The 14,682-nt window shown below is 51.7% G+C and overlaps 1 protein-coding gene across 3 annotated transcripts in view; it reads left to right on the plus strand.

Moving 5' to 3' along the window:
- Positions 1-325: 325 nt before the first annotated feature.
- The window catches only part of ST8SIA2 (ST8 alpha-N-acetyl-neuraminide alpha-2,8-sialyltransferase 2), a 61,721-nt gene continuing 47,364 nt past the window's right edge, over positions 326-14,682 (plus strand). For all 3 annotated transcript variants that reach the window (XM_028122196.2, XM_028122198.1, XM_028122197.1), the window contains exon 1: positions 326-423. In XM_028122196.2, coding sequence (XP_027977997.1) covers positions 326-423 — 98 coding nt within the window. The remainder of the gene's footprint in view (positions 424-14,682) is intronic.

A 14,682-nucleotide genomic window follows, 5' to 3' on the forward strand; every position in this document is an offset into this window, starting at 1 on the left:
CAGAGGCGCGGAGCAAAGCTGTCAAACTGCACTCGGAGCCCCGCGCGGGGCGGAGGAGGGAGGGGAGGGGAAGGGGAGGGGAGGAGAAGGGAGGGGAGAGGAGGGGAGGGCGGGAGCGGAGAGGGAGCGAGCGGGCTCGCCGCGCCTGAGCAACCCCTGTCTGCCGCTGTCGCCGCCGCCGCCGTCGCTGGCCCGCACTCGCCCGGAGCGCAGGGTGTCTGCCCCGCTGCGCGCCGCGCGCGGAGGCTCCGGCGCCTGCCGCTGCGCCCTCCAGCCCCGGCTCCTCGCGCCGGCCCGCGCGGGTCCCGGCGGGCGCGAACCCACCATGCAGCTGCAGTTCCGGAGCTGGATGCTGGCTGCGCTCACGCTGCTCGTGGTCTTCCTCATCTTCGCAGACATCTCGGAGATCGAAGAAGAAATCGGGTAAATAGCTGCGCCCAGGCCCGTGCAGAGCCCTGGCGGGATCTCTCCCACCCCGGTACTCCGCCCCCCACACCCGCTTTGTGTGCGCCGCGCCCCCCTATCGCTCAGCTGGAGAAGTGGGGGAAGGTTTTGGCCCGGGGAGGCGGTGCCGGGGGACCGGGACGGTTTGGGGTGCGGAGCATGGGGGCGCGGCTGCCCTGGGGTGTCCCCAAGCGGGGAGCACGGGCAGCCTCCAGCTGGCCCGCGTCAGGGAGCAGACTCGCCTACCCTACCCCCCTTCCCTAGCGTGTCCGCGAGCGACGTCGCCGGGGTCGAGGGAGGGCGCCGGGGAGTGTCTGGGGTGGGCGGAGGGGCCGAGAGTGGAGGAGGCAGGAGTTTCTTTGTCTCCAGCTCGGCCGCTTTCTCGCCTTGGCAAAGTGGGCAGGGGGCGCGCGGGGATCTCTGCGCTGGGGGAGGGGATCCCCGGGTTGGAGCGGAGGGCGGGGCTCTGCACTGGCTCGCGGTAAGGGGAGTGTCCCCAGTACCTACGGACTGGCGCACGATCCTCCAGCCGGCCCCGGAGCCCGGCGTAAGGACGCCGGCGGGCACCGCTAGAGGCGGAGCGCGCAGGGCTGGGCTGAGACTCTCTCCCTCGCCTGGCTTTGGACTCTCAGCTAACCCCACGGCGCCCCCTGCGCCCCCGGGTTCCCGTGCGCTCTTAGTGCGGAGACGGAGACCTTTCCGGAAAGTCTGTATCGCCGCCGGGTGGTCTTTGGGGGCCCCCAGGCGCGCGGTCTCGCCCGGGCTTCTCTCCGGATCTCTCCAGAGGTGGGGCGGGACCGCGAGACCCTGCCCTGGCGCGGGACTTCCAGGAGTGCGCACTTGCGGCGCGGGACGCACCCGCAGTCGGTCCTGGAGGCTGGGACTCGTGCCCAGCCCGGCAGCCTCCAGCAGGCTCGGCCGGGTCTCTCTGCTTCGGCGCCACAAAGAGCGTCCAATCCGCGGAGGGCAGGTGGGGAGGCACCTAGGGTTCTGAGGGGCCCTGAGGAGAGCAAAGGTGAGGTCGCCGAGTGGGCAGAAGGTCCCCTCTTCCTTGGGGCTAGAGCCAAGACTGGCGCCCTACTTGAGTCCCGCGCCGCGTGCGCCCCCTCCTTTGTCCCATTTGTTTCATTCATTACCAGCTCGAGTTGGAGGGCCCGCTACGCTGACAGGTCCCTCAAAGGGAAATGCCTGGATCCCAAGGCCCTAAGGACCCAAACCTGGGGCAGGCGCCAACTTCCTGCTTTCTCCTTTTCTCCCTGCCCCTTCCCATCTCAGAAACCCAGGAATTCCTTCTGTGAACTCCACCACTCTTCAAGAACCCCTCCCTGTCTGCGTCCTCCTCTTCCTCATCCTCGGTTTCCCCGAAGCTCCGAAAACTTTCACAGATACGGTTCACTTAATACGCGACGTGCTCCCACGAGGAAATAGAGAAATCCGTTACTTTCCATAGCTGTTCGCCTCAAAAACCGGGGTCGGAGAGGAAATCGGGAAAGCCAAGTCTTGGGTGATGGATGACCCGGTGGGGGAGGGCCTTCCTCTAGGTTCTCCCTCTCTTCTGCCGGCTGTGGGCTCTGCTTGGCCCAGACTACTTGCTAACCTTGACAGGTGAGAGGGAAGGACCAGCAGCTGCCCATTGTTCTGCTATAGAAACCTAAGAAGTGTGGAGCTCATTCAGGGATCCCTGGCTTACCCATTCTCTGAACTTTTACTGAATAGCTTCTACATGCCAGGGACTTCTAATTTTTAAAATGCAATCAGGAAATCATTTTGCACACAATGCTGCACTTTCTTGCCAAATGCTTTACAGAGCCGCCCCCCCCGCCACACACACACACACACACACACACACACACTCCACATCAGGTTATTCCAACAGGGTATCCAGGAATAAGCTCCTAGGCCAGAGCTAAGAAGGGCATTTGCCTATATATTTAAAACCCAGAGTTCCTCTGCTCTGCGTGTGCCCGGGGACCTGTTTCATTGGGGAGGGGAGTGTCTATTTGGGTTGACCCTGGGAAAAATTGTCAGATGGGTCAAATGTGTAATCTTCTGTGGCATTATCCCTCCTTCTTGGTGTCCCTGTGCTCAGGCTGACCCCTGGCTCGAACAGTTTTGACCCAGGCTTGAGACATCTCCCCCAGTCAATCCCTCCCCCAGTCCCACCCCCAGTCTGTCTCACACATGTTTAAGTGGAGTGGAGGCATATCTGGGATTTGCCAGGGCTAAAGGAGGAAGGACATCGCGCAGAGGACCAGAATCCCAACAGATCTGATGTCTGCTTAGAAGCCAGGTTCCAAGCTCAGTCACTTCAATCCTTGGAACCACCCCAACTTTGAGTGGCCAGCCAGGGCTCAGTGGGCCCTAGCACAGTGGCTAGTGAGGGGTGCCAGGAGTGGGGCTCTGTCTTCCTCATCTTATTCCTTCCTGGGAGACCTGGACGCATATTCAAGACCACGGTGCCTCTGAACCAGCCGTGCCCACCCTTCCCCAACTTAATCTCAACCTGCACCCGGGACGATTGCAAATTACCTGCCAGTGTCAGTCCCTGGAAGAAAACACTGGTTCTATAAACAGATGGCTGTTTCTGGGAGGGAGACCCTATGGTGTTGTTAGGAAGGGAGGAAGGAAGACGTCTCTTTCTGGAGTAAGTATTCAAGGATTAAGGAATGAGAAGTGAACGAGGAAAGAGAATTGCACACGCATTGTCTGGTGGAACAAAAGTGAGATACACTTTGCTTAAGCTCTTGATCCCCTTTCTTCTAAAATGAAGCTTTTGGTATGGTAGTCTCAGAGGTCCTGTCCTGCCCAAGGGATCATACAATGGGTTGTGAGGGGCAGGTTTTCCTTCCTGAAGCTTTTTCCGAGAGACTCGTTTCTTTTCCTCAGTGATGATTTTCAACTTCTAACTTGCTTGCTTGTGGAAACGCCTCCCTGGGGCTGAAAGGGAAAAGGAAATGTAGAAAGATGAGTTCTCTGCAAAGCACTCAAAGAGCGAATTCAAATTCTACATCAGACATTGGGTGGGGCTTTGATAAAACAGCCCCCATCAATTCATGCAGTGCCCCAATTTTTAGACCAAGTTGTAAGCTAAAATGTTTTTTCTGGTTGTCCCCTGAGCTTTAGTCTTGAGGGTAACTTAAAAGAGAGGGGTGTGAGGCCTGACTCTGTTGTCCACCGAGGTGTCCCCAGAACCCGGCACACAGAGGCATTCAATAAACTTCTATTGCACTGGCCCAGTGATGGTCACATATGGTATCTTTGGGCAAAGCAGACACCCACACAGCCTTAGGATGGAAAGGAAGTGTGAGGTTCCTCCTAGGAAACCTCCTCTTTTTTTACAGTTAGTATAAATTTGACCCTGCGAAGCAGTATCGCCTATCCAATATCACACCCTGACCTGGTAAAGAGAGGACAAGCCTGCACAGGTCTCCTTATTTGCAACCCAATGCCCTCATCCCCAAATGAGCTCTTTGAACATAGTCTCTGGTTTAAAAGAAGGTAACTAGTAATAATAATGGTGATGGTGAAGATGCAGGTGATGATGGTCATTAGCATTTATTGATTTATTGAGTGCTGGCTATGAGCCAGGAGCCATTCCAAGCACTTCATTGATATTAACACATCTTTTCGTCATGGCAACCCAATAGTCACCTCCCAGGGGCAACAAGAGCTCCTATCGGTCGAGCTCTGTGTGCCAGACACTGGGCTAATGGCTTTAAAGTACTACTCTGCTCAATATTCTTGAACCTCTTTAAGCTAGGTACTGTGGCTATCTCCGAGTTGTCAGTGAGGAAACTGAGGCTCAGAGAGATTCGGTGATCAAGCAAGGTACCCTAGTTCTGTGAGAAGCCAAAGACCGCCTTGCTAGACTGCCCTGTCTTCTGGGTTCTTTCACCCTGCAGTAATACCACAGAATGGGTCTCAGAACTTAACTCATTTCCCAGGGATGTTGCCCAGGCCCAGAATTTTCCTAAGAGCGTGGTCTGGCCTCAGCAGCTTGCAAAGAGGGAAGGAGAGTGGAGACTGTGGGAAGGACGGGGGGCTCGTGTGTCCCCGAAATGCCCCTTTGGTCCCGTCAAGTTCAGTGTGATGCTAGAGGACAGAATGGCACTATTTGGCCCCTGGCTTTCTCAGACAAGCTCACGTGCCACAGGCAGGAGCATCCTAGACTCACAGGTGGGGCCTGGGGCTGAAGCTTCCGGAGAGAAGACTCCTATCCATTTGCAAATCTGATTTCAAATGTCAATTGAAAGAGAATTCTGGCATCTACACACCATATGATTGGGCACCTGGGGGCCTGGAGCAGGCGTGATTGTAAAGATATTTCACAACGGGTCCCTGTGAACACTGGCCTTTTGGCATGGACGTCTGACTGGTCAGGACGGATGCCATCCAGGCACCCTGGCCAGGGGTCCTTGTGCACCCCAGGCAGACATCAGATCACGACTGGGGAGAGTTAAGACGGGGGTCAGGGCTAGCTCTGGTCCTTGGCTGTGACCAGGTCTGTGAGCAGGCAGCCGCTGTGGCCATCAGCCAGGAGTGAGGTGAGGTGCACCTTTTGGTGGTGGGTGAGTGCAAGCTGATGTGAAAGAAAATGAGCTCCTCTTTGAGCACTTGAAGTGCAGGCACCTTGTAAGGAGAATACATATTTGCTTAAGACGATGCAATCTTTTTTTTTTTTTTTTTTGGAAAAAGCTCATTCTTCTTCCCAATCCTGGTGTACTTCCCTCTCGTATAAACATGACTGGAGGATAAAATAGGAGGGAGAAAGCTTTGGTTTTTAACTCACTTGCTCCAAGTCCTGTTGCCAACTGTTCCTAGCATCAAATTTAAATTGTAAATAGATACCCATCTTAGAAACCGATTCACCACTCAAGGCCTCTTTCCCCTTATAAAGCAGGGTTGCTAGGTTTTAAAATTGTTTAGGTTTTACAAACTGGGGATGTTGTAAATTGCAAATTATAAATACTTCTCAAAGAGAGTGGAATTCTAGAAAGGCTCCCATGCTTTGAGCATGGTGTGCAAGGTAATACATAATCTGGCCCCAGGCTCCTGTTTCAGCCTCCCTGAGCTCCAGCCATTTCTGTTTTGCTCACGGTTTCCTGGAATGAGCCATTACTCCATGCCGCCATGCTTTTGAACGCATTCTTCCTCCTTTTGGGAAAAATCTCTTTGCACACCATTTCCCTCCTGACTCCCACCCCACACTATCCTCCCTTCCCCTGACTCCACCTTCAAGGCTAAGGTTTGGTAGCAGTTCCTTTGTAAAGCATTCCCAGGGCCCAGACCCTCCCTGGACAGTCTGAGGTGGCCGTCCCTCCTGTGGATTACCCTTAGCACGCTGTCATGCCAGTATCTACACTAATGGAGATGGCCTCAACAATTCTGTTTTATTTTTCTCTGCCCCTGGCCCCTGGTGATAAGCATTTGGTTTAGTGCGTGAAACCCATAATATAGTTTTCGGGCCTAGGATGTGGCCAAAATAAGCTTTCAGTCTTTCTGCTCCCAAAGGTCTATACTATTCTTTTTTTTTTTTTTAAGATTTTATTTATTTATCTGACAGAGAGAGAGCACGCACAAGCACAAGCAGGGGGAGAGGCAGGCAGAGGGAGAGGGAGAAGCAGGCTCCTCGGGGAGAAGGAAGCCCGATGCGGGGCTCGATCCCAGGACCCTGGGATCATGACCTGAGCCGAAGGCAGACGCTTCACTGACTGAGCCACTGGGCGCCCCTCTACTATTCTAATAACAAGTAAACACCCTCTACTTACCTGGAAGATCCTGCTTTTCCCACCTTATGTATCCGCCCAGTTAAGGGCGTTGTTCATCATCTTAGAATGTTGGAGGTGGACCTATAAAAGTAGAGGACCCAGTGGTTAGGTTTCCAGCTGCCAGTTCAGATAAAAACCAAAACTGTCGAGACCCACCTCCACGCCTCTGTTCAGCCCTTGACTCTCCAGAAAGCAGGCTTAACTTAGAGCCAACCGTTTCCTTCCAAGGGCTGGTCCCCAGAAAGGATGCTGGAAGTTGCGTGTTTGAAACATTGAGAGAGTATGAAATGCGAGGTCAGGTCAGTGTGTGGGATCTCCAAGACTTTTCTTATTAAACATTTTTAAGTGGTGCTTTGATTTGCAAACACTGATCAAACCAGGGAACCGTGATGGATGGGTCAACACTGTGGCAGCTGCGTGGACCCTAGAGAAGCTCCAGAACCTCCTATCTGTTAGCCCTCTCAAGCAAAAGCGAGTTCTGGAGACAAGATGGAACAGAAAGGTCTGTGGGAGGGGCAGAAACATAAACGATGCCACGGGGGAGGGGTGGAGCAGGAGGGGGTTGCGCATCGGGTGGCTGTCTCCTGTGGGGGGTGGGGGGGTGGGGCCGGTCCATTTCTCCAAGAGAAGCCCCAGGGTGAGAGACACTTGGGTGCCATCTGCGTCCAGGAAAACCATCTCCTGTGTCTGAATGACTGCCGGTCTGGGGCTTGTCCTTAAGTGTTGAGATTAGTCACTCTCCTGGGTGGCAGCTGGGCTGGTTTTAAATTCTCCCCAGTCGCCTGCAATCCGTCACTCGGCTAGGAAGCCGCCCAGTGTCCTGACGGGACCTGTTTGTCCCAGTGTTTTCTCAGCTTCAGCTGTCACAGACTTCACCGTGGCAAAGGTAACTGCTCCATCCGGGGAGATGGATACAAGCCATGTATCCGTGTTATACGCCAGGAGCGGCTCCTCCCGACAGTCTACTTGGAATCCTGATTCGCTGCTCTTGGAGATCCAGCGTCCCGCCTTGTGGGGTGTGTGGTGCGTGTGTGTGTGTGTGTGTGTGTGTGTGTGTGTGTGTGTGTGTGTGTTCCTAAATTGCTCTGCAAGAAGAAGCCTCTCGCTTTGTCAGAGAGTTTCCCAGCACCTTTTTTCTTCTTACTGGAGGAACACAGAGGCCCTCAGCCCTGCCTCCCAGCCCCTTTTCCAGGCTCAAGGCGACAATTTTTCCTCCTCCTCTGGCCTCTTAGCGGTGGGGGGATCAAAATGACTCTGAGGTCAGCAGTCCCCAAGGCTGATCCGCAGAAGACCCGGGATCCCAAAGGGAGAAGAAGAGAAAGAAGAAAAAGAAAAAGCACGACGTGTCCATGACAATTATGTTCGTTTCAGGTTGCTAACCACCGATCCTGAAAATGACTCTTCTTTGTTCTAAGATGATGTTCTTCTTTCCTTTGAGGTGTAAAGGTGTCCTCTCTTTCCTGAGAGAGGGCGATGGTCTTCCGTGGCCGAGGAGGTTGGTGACCCTGTGACTCCCCGACCCCAATTTTGGGGAAATGTTACCGATCCCTGAAATCTAACAGTCTGGGGTCCGAGTGTGCCTTGAAGGGTAAACGGAGGGGATGGCTTCTGGAAGCGCAGCCTCACTCCTCACACATCTTTTCTTCTCAGAGGTGGACGCCATAGAGAATAATGCATCACTCTAGGGTGTGTGCTCTGCGCCGAATGATACTCGAAGCCCGTTAGCTTCTTCACAACCTGTCCTCTCAGCAGTCCTGTGAGGGCTGTGCTACTGTTACCTCCATTTCACAGTTGAGGAAACTGAGGCACGGAGCAGTTAAGGAACGGGGCCAAAGTCACACAGCTAGTAAGTTGCAGAGCTGGGATTTGAACCCAGGCTGTGGGAAGCAAGGAGAACCACCCAGAAATGATGTACTAAATGGCATCTGGTGGTACATCTGGGGAATCTGCACACGCCTCCTTCCAGAAGCTAAAGCTGGGAAACATGAAGGTCTGTGGGGAGCAGCGGTACTGAGAGAGAGCTCCGGGGCAGTGGAAGGAAGCTGGCTGGGAGGGGACAGGCTGGTGCGGGGAGGTGGCATGTGCCCAGGGAGCCCCATTTTCCAGGCACTGACACGTGTGCACCATTCCACTCCCTTAACCCCCACAACCACCCCGTTTGCCCATTTGCAGATGAGGAAGGGGAGGCCCGGAGAGGTTCCAGGATTTGCTAAGGTCACACAGGTGGGAAACTGAGGCACTGGAATCCCAGGCAGGCTTGCCTGACGCCACGGCCCGTGCAGGCCTTAGCTACTTTCGGGTACTGGAATTACGGGGCTGCTGCCCTATTCCGACAGCTCCCTCTGTCCCACACAGAAAGTTTGTAAAGGGAAGCTGGGGATAGCTGAGACATCAGGAAAGACTCATGGCAGGTCAGAGGAGCCCCCCAGACACAGTGCTGGCCGCGGCCGTCGGGTGCCCCATTTCAGCGGATGCTGAAGAAGGGGCAGCCACACTTGTACTCTGCCGGGGAGGTGTGGGAGTGTGTTGTTAGCTCCCCAGCTCCAATTTCCAGAACAAGAACATTGGCTGCATTCAGAGGAGCGATACCCAGGATTAATTCACACCTTCTTTCTCAGTAAATGCCAGCGTAGCTTAAATAGTGAAGGGAGGAGGCATAAGATCTCCGGAGAAAATGAGTTGGTAAATTGATAGGGTTGGTGACTTTCAGTTGCTGTTCTCCTGTAAGAAGCAAAGCCTCCCCGGAGTCCCTGGGTGGCTCGGTTGGTTAAGCGTCTGCCTTCGGCTCAGGTTATGATGCCAGGGTCCTGGGATGGAGCCCCGCATCGGGCTCCCTGCTCAGCGGGGAGCCTGCTTCTCACTCCCACTCTGCCGCTCCCCCTGCTCGTGCACTCCCTCGTGCTCTCTGTCAAGTAGATAAATAAAAGCTTAAAAAAGCTTATTAAAAAATAAAAAAAGAAGCAGCAGCAAAGCCTCTCTGCACCTCCATGGTTCCCAAAACTTGGGACTTCACTCTCAGAGGACTCTATATGATGTCTGACTGTACCCGGATCAGTAGGTTGAGTTCCGAGGAGAAGCAAAGAGAAGGGCAAGACAGAAACCCCCAGGGCTGTATCCATCCTGGCCTTCGCAGGATGCCTCTTAGGCTGTGTTACTCAAGGACAGCGTGCTGACAAACGGCCTCGCTCAGACCCGCGGCGGTCCAGCCTTGGGCGTGGAGCCAGCCAAGACTCTGAAGCCCCTTCCCCAGCCTGCCTGGTGCTCCCCACTAAAGCTCTAACCTCCAGCAGTGTCAGAATAACTCGCTTAGGTCTTCACTGTGGATTTCTCCCCGCTGCCAACGTGAGGATAACTATGGGAAGATTGAGGCTCTCATCTCTGGAGAAACACTACCTGTGTGATCTCACGCAGGTGACCTCACCTCTCAGAGCCCCAGCTTCCTAATCTAAATAACGGGGTTAAAAATATCCAACTCACAGTGTTCTGAGGATTAAATAAAACACACATCATAGGAATGAAAAATGGTGCAGCCATGATGGAAATCAGTGTGGCGGTTCCTCAAAAAATTAAAACTAGAATTACCATAGGATCCAGCAATCCCACTTCTGGGTGTGGACCCAGAAGAATTGAAAGCAGGGGCTCGAACAGGTATTTGTATACACATGTTCATAGCAAGAGTATTTGCAATAGCCAAAAGATGCCCAAGGATGGATGAAAGGGTGAGTAGAATGTGGCAGATAGTTATGAGGCGATGTTACTCAGCCTTAAAAAGGAGGGACATTCTGGAAGGGGAGTAAGTCGGAGGGGCAGACGAACCATGAGAGATGATGGACTCTGAAAAACAAACTGAGGGTTCTAGAGGGGAGGGGGTGGGGGGATGGGTTAGCCTGGTGATGGGTATTAAAGAGGGCACATTCTGCGTGGAGCACTGGGTGTTATGCACAAACAATGAATCATGGAACACTACATCAAAAACCAATGATGTAATGTATGGTGATTAACATAACAATAAAAAAATTTTTTAAAAAAGGAGGGACATTCTGACACAGGCTACACTATGACATGGATGGACCTTGAGGACATTATGCTAAGTGCAATAAACCAGTCACAAAAGGACAAATACTGTGTGATGCCACCTCCATGAGGTGCCGAGAGTCATCAAATTCCCAGAAACAGAAAGCTGAATGGTGGTTGCTGGGGGCTGGGGGAGGAGGGATTTATTATTTAATATGTACGGAGTTTCAGTTTTGCGAGATGAGAACTCTGGAGATGGGTTATACAACATCGTGAATGTCCTTAACACGACTGAACCGTACAGTTAAAAATGGTTAAGATGGGAAATTTTATGTTATGTGTATTTTAACCACAATTAAAAACACATACGGATGCAAACCGCCAAAAAGAGCACCTGGCAGGTGCTCAAGACACATTGATTTATTTTAAGAGAGTGGTTATGCTCTTAGCCAAGCAACATCAATGGGAGTACTATTTAATTCAAAAAATAATATAGTACCAAAAAGCAAAGTGGGGAGGAAGTAGAGGGAGAAAAAGAAGAAGGAATATAGACCTAGATTTACAGAAATACAAACCACTTGCTGGAGGTGGCCAAATACCCAACACTTGGGATTTAGGATTGTGGAAAGTGCAAACACATGATTTCTTTGTTGTACTCTGCGAATACTTGTTGGCCTGCCTGCCCGTCTAAGATCAGTGGAGGGGCCAATGAGGTCTCATAAAAGCCCAAGCCGCATGGAAGGCAAAGAATGGTGGGGGGGAGTAGGTAGGGTGGAGGGGTAGACAGCCCAAACCACCCTCCCACCCAGATCTAGGTCCCTATGGCTGCCTCTTGCCTTAGCACCTGCATCAGGATAGCCTCGGTTAGTGTTTTGGGGTCAGTGTCAATCTGAAACAAGAAGAGAGCCCCCAAATGCTAACCCACAGAGATTTAGCTCTCTCTGGCCTGGGAAGGGCTGAGATACAGCTGGATCTCTCTCTTTTAGGCTCAGGCCACACAGTTTCCCTAACACAGGAGGAATGAGCAAGTGCCGTGGATTCCAGGGGCAGGAAGTGCCAAAGCTATGGCTCAGCGTCCCATGAGGGTTGTAAGAAAGAGTGCTAGCCCCTCCCCAGGGTTTCTGATTCAGCAGGTCTGGAGTGCAGTCTGAGAGTCCAAATCTCAAATGAATAAGTTCCAGGTGATGCTGTTACCCTTGGTGCCTCCAGGGACCACACTCGGAGAACCATGGGGCTAGAGCCTTGTCACTCAAAGGGTGGTCCTCAGACCAGCCACATGACATCATCTGGAGTTTTGGTGGAAATGCAAAATCTCAGGCCTCACCGCAGACCCTAATGAAATTGAATCTGCATCATTATAAGACCCCAGGTGATTTGTATGAACACTCCCTCCACTGGTGGGAATAGCTGGTTTCCTGGCCTTCTGCAGAGCCCCAGCCCAAGTTAGTGAGTTTGGCCCATCAGACCAGGGGAAACTTTTCCAAGGATCCCTGTTACCCATCACAGAGTTGGCCTAGAGTTACTCTCAAATGTCAGAAAAACTTACGAATAGTTATTATTATAGCCACTCGCTGGATGCCTCTATATGCACCAAGAGCTTTTCATACATTATTTCTCACATTTATTATAAGACATCTACAAAACCCACTTTATGGAGAGGTAAACTGAGACTCAGGTAAAGTAACTGCTTCCTAAACACAGAAAAAGAGAACTGAATTTTCTCAAGGTCTAGATGGCCATTTCCCAGGTGCTGGAGATTTAGCCCCAAGGATTAGCCTCTCTCTCTGCCCCTTTCCCAGATGAGGCCCAAGACATGAGGCAAGGCAAGGAGAAATCCCAGCCAAGGGTGGAACTGATTTATGAAATCAGTTTTTTAAGGAGGCTGCCGTGTGTCTATACCAGAAACAACCTCAACCCAGAGCAATAGCACATGGTTGAAATTTCCGGAGAAGCTGGACAGCAAAGCACTCCTTGGCTGGATCGTTAAACCTCCTCATGAGCTTGGCTGGGATGTGGTCATTCACATAGGAAATGGCCCCCCTTCCCTGTTGTATACGCATGGAGTTCCTGGGGTTCCTGGGTGGTTTTGGTGGCTTACCTAGCCTGCAGTCTCATCCCAAACTGTGCTCTGTTACAGAAAGCAGAGGAATTGAGGTGGGGGAAGCCTCTGGGGGTGATCAGAGGCAGGTATAAGGGAGCCCTTAGAACCAATCTGCTCCTTCAGGTAAAGACAGCCTCTGGGCAGGCTGGTAGCCAAGAATTTAATTGTATTTATTTTTGCCATTACTTTCTATTGAGGGCAGGGGATATTGGTATTCTATTTATAGCAGTGATATAAAGATTCCTTTTATGATAAATTCATTTATGTTTTTAAGTGAGTCATTGTAAAGAAAAGTATTAAGTCAATAAAGTGGAGTTAGCAAAACCCGAAGGTAATCCAGGAAAAGACTGATGTCTACGCAGTGATGATGGGCTAGCCTTAGTTCTTCCCCGTGATCGTTATCTGCCCCTTTGGTAGCAAAGCTGTGACAATCCTTGCAAAACTTCTATAGAGAGGAAGTGAGTTAATCTTCCCAGAAAGTAACTAGTTACAGAGACACTTGCTCACTGGACCTGGGAAATTGCCCAGGGTACAAATAAGGAATTGGCCAATGAAACAGTCTTGTGAATGCCTCGAAAGGCAAGGGCGATTTAGGCCCGAGAGGCACCTCACCCCCAGCAACACCACGAGGTTAGACTCCTATCTCGCAGTCTCCTGACACACTCTACTTCTCTTTTGTGCCGCACCTTATGCTTTGCGTGTCTTGCGTGGTACCTTTCTTGCCTGCAAGATGGTAGCCCTAGGAGGGCTAGGGCCATTGCAGACCTGTGCTTCTTGTGCTTCCAGCTCCTTGCATGGTGCCTCACAGAGACTAAGTGCAGGTTTGGAGGACAAAGGAAGGAAAGGAGAGGGGGCAGGAAAGGGGGAGAATTCGTTCCTTGAGGTTCAGAAAGGCCCCTGCTGCCTACATCCTGAGATCGTGTCTATGTTTCTCTCCATGGCCAAAGGAGAGAAAATGTAAATTATACGAGCCCCCCATAGAACTGTCTGATTTGAAATCCATTAAGTGCCATCCTGTTTACAGAGGAAGCCCTCTTTCCTTTTTCCTGGTTCCATGAAGAAAGACCAGCCCCCCCCCCCCGTTAACATAAATATCGCTCGCAGGGTAACTCACGGTTCTATACAGTCTCCGTGACCTGGTACACAGAAGCCAGAGGACTGGAGAGATGTGGCCAGAATCAGGAATCAGGCGAGCTGGCTCCTGGCAGGCTGAGATCAAGCTGATAACAAGGAGATTAATAAGGGTCTGCAACCTCCTCCATCCTGTAGCATCAAGAAGGGTTTTTAAATCAATGCTGGTTTGGCTGGCTTAATGGTACCTAATCTTACCTTTTGAAACTGGAACATTTGGGAGTTGAGATCAATTGAGAGAAAATCAAGTAAAATGTGTTGACTTTCGGATTTTTTAGTCTTCATCAGAGTGCCATTGTGTAGCGTTGTTTTTATTTTCTGTCTTGGAAATTGGCGATTAGCCACTGAGACGATCGTTCAGCCTGGACTAGGAAGTGGTGTATTTACTTTTGTTCTTACTGTTTTCATCCATAAGACAATCTCCATGAGAGAAGGGTCCATTTCCGCCCCATTCACCAATGTGTCCCCACTGCATGGCACGTGGTAAATGCTCAGTAACGGTTTCTCAAATGTCACATTTTGGCATAACCAGCGCATGCTATCTGCCATGGGCTGGTCTGCTGGAAAAGTCTGCTCCTGATAAGGTGTAGAAACAGCATGGTGCCCCTGGAGAAAAACTTGCCTGGTACCTAGATTCGGTGACAGTTACCACAAGCTTTATGCGCTCATCACAAAGCCGCATCCAACTCACTGTATACAGATGCTCACAAGCCCTGTGTTGGATGTTGGCGCCCTGCAAAGCTGAACCCAGTATAGAGAGAAGCCTCAAGGTGTTTGTGGTCTGACTGGGCAGAGACTTCTTAGGGGTTGATGACAGATGTGTCTGGAGTGAGCAACAATTTGGGGATCCGGGCTTTGGTTGTGGATTCGCCAACACCAGGCCATTCACCTTAAGGCCTGAAGCGCCTGAAGCGCTCTGGGCCTCAGTGTCCCTATCTGTAGAATGAACTGGTCTTCTCTGGCTCCAACGCATCACAACTGGGTGCCTCCCACAATGAGTTTCCCTGTTGGAGGGAGTCCAGACTCACTGGAAATAGCAAATCCTTTTGTTATGCCTCTGAATTCCTTGCCCTGAAATTTTAGAGCAGGGCAATAAATAGGTGCTGGTCTATTTTCACCCACCACCTGCTCTACATTAAACAGAAAAAAAGGCCACCATCAGAGAAGACAAACTAACATACTGAGCACCTGCTACATGCCAGACATCACAATAGACACTCTCAC

This window comes from Eumetopias jubatus, unplaced genomic scaffold (assembly GCF_037043125.1).
Source record: "Eumetopias jubatus isolate StellerSeaLion01/CBP00866 unplaced genomic scaffold, mEumJub1_p1.0 scaffold_7, whole genome shotgun sequence".
Taxonomy (NCBI): domain Eukaryota; kingdom Metazoa; phylum Chordata; class Mammalia; order Carnivora; family Otariidae; genus Eumetopias; species Eumetopias jubatus.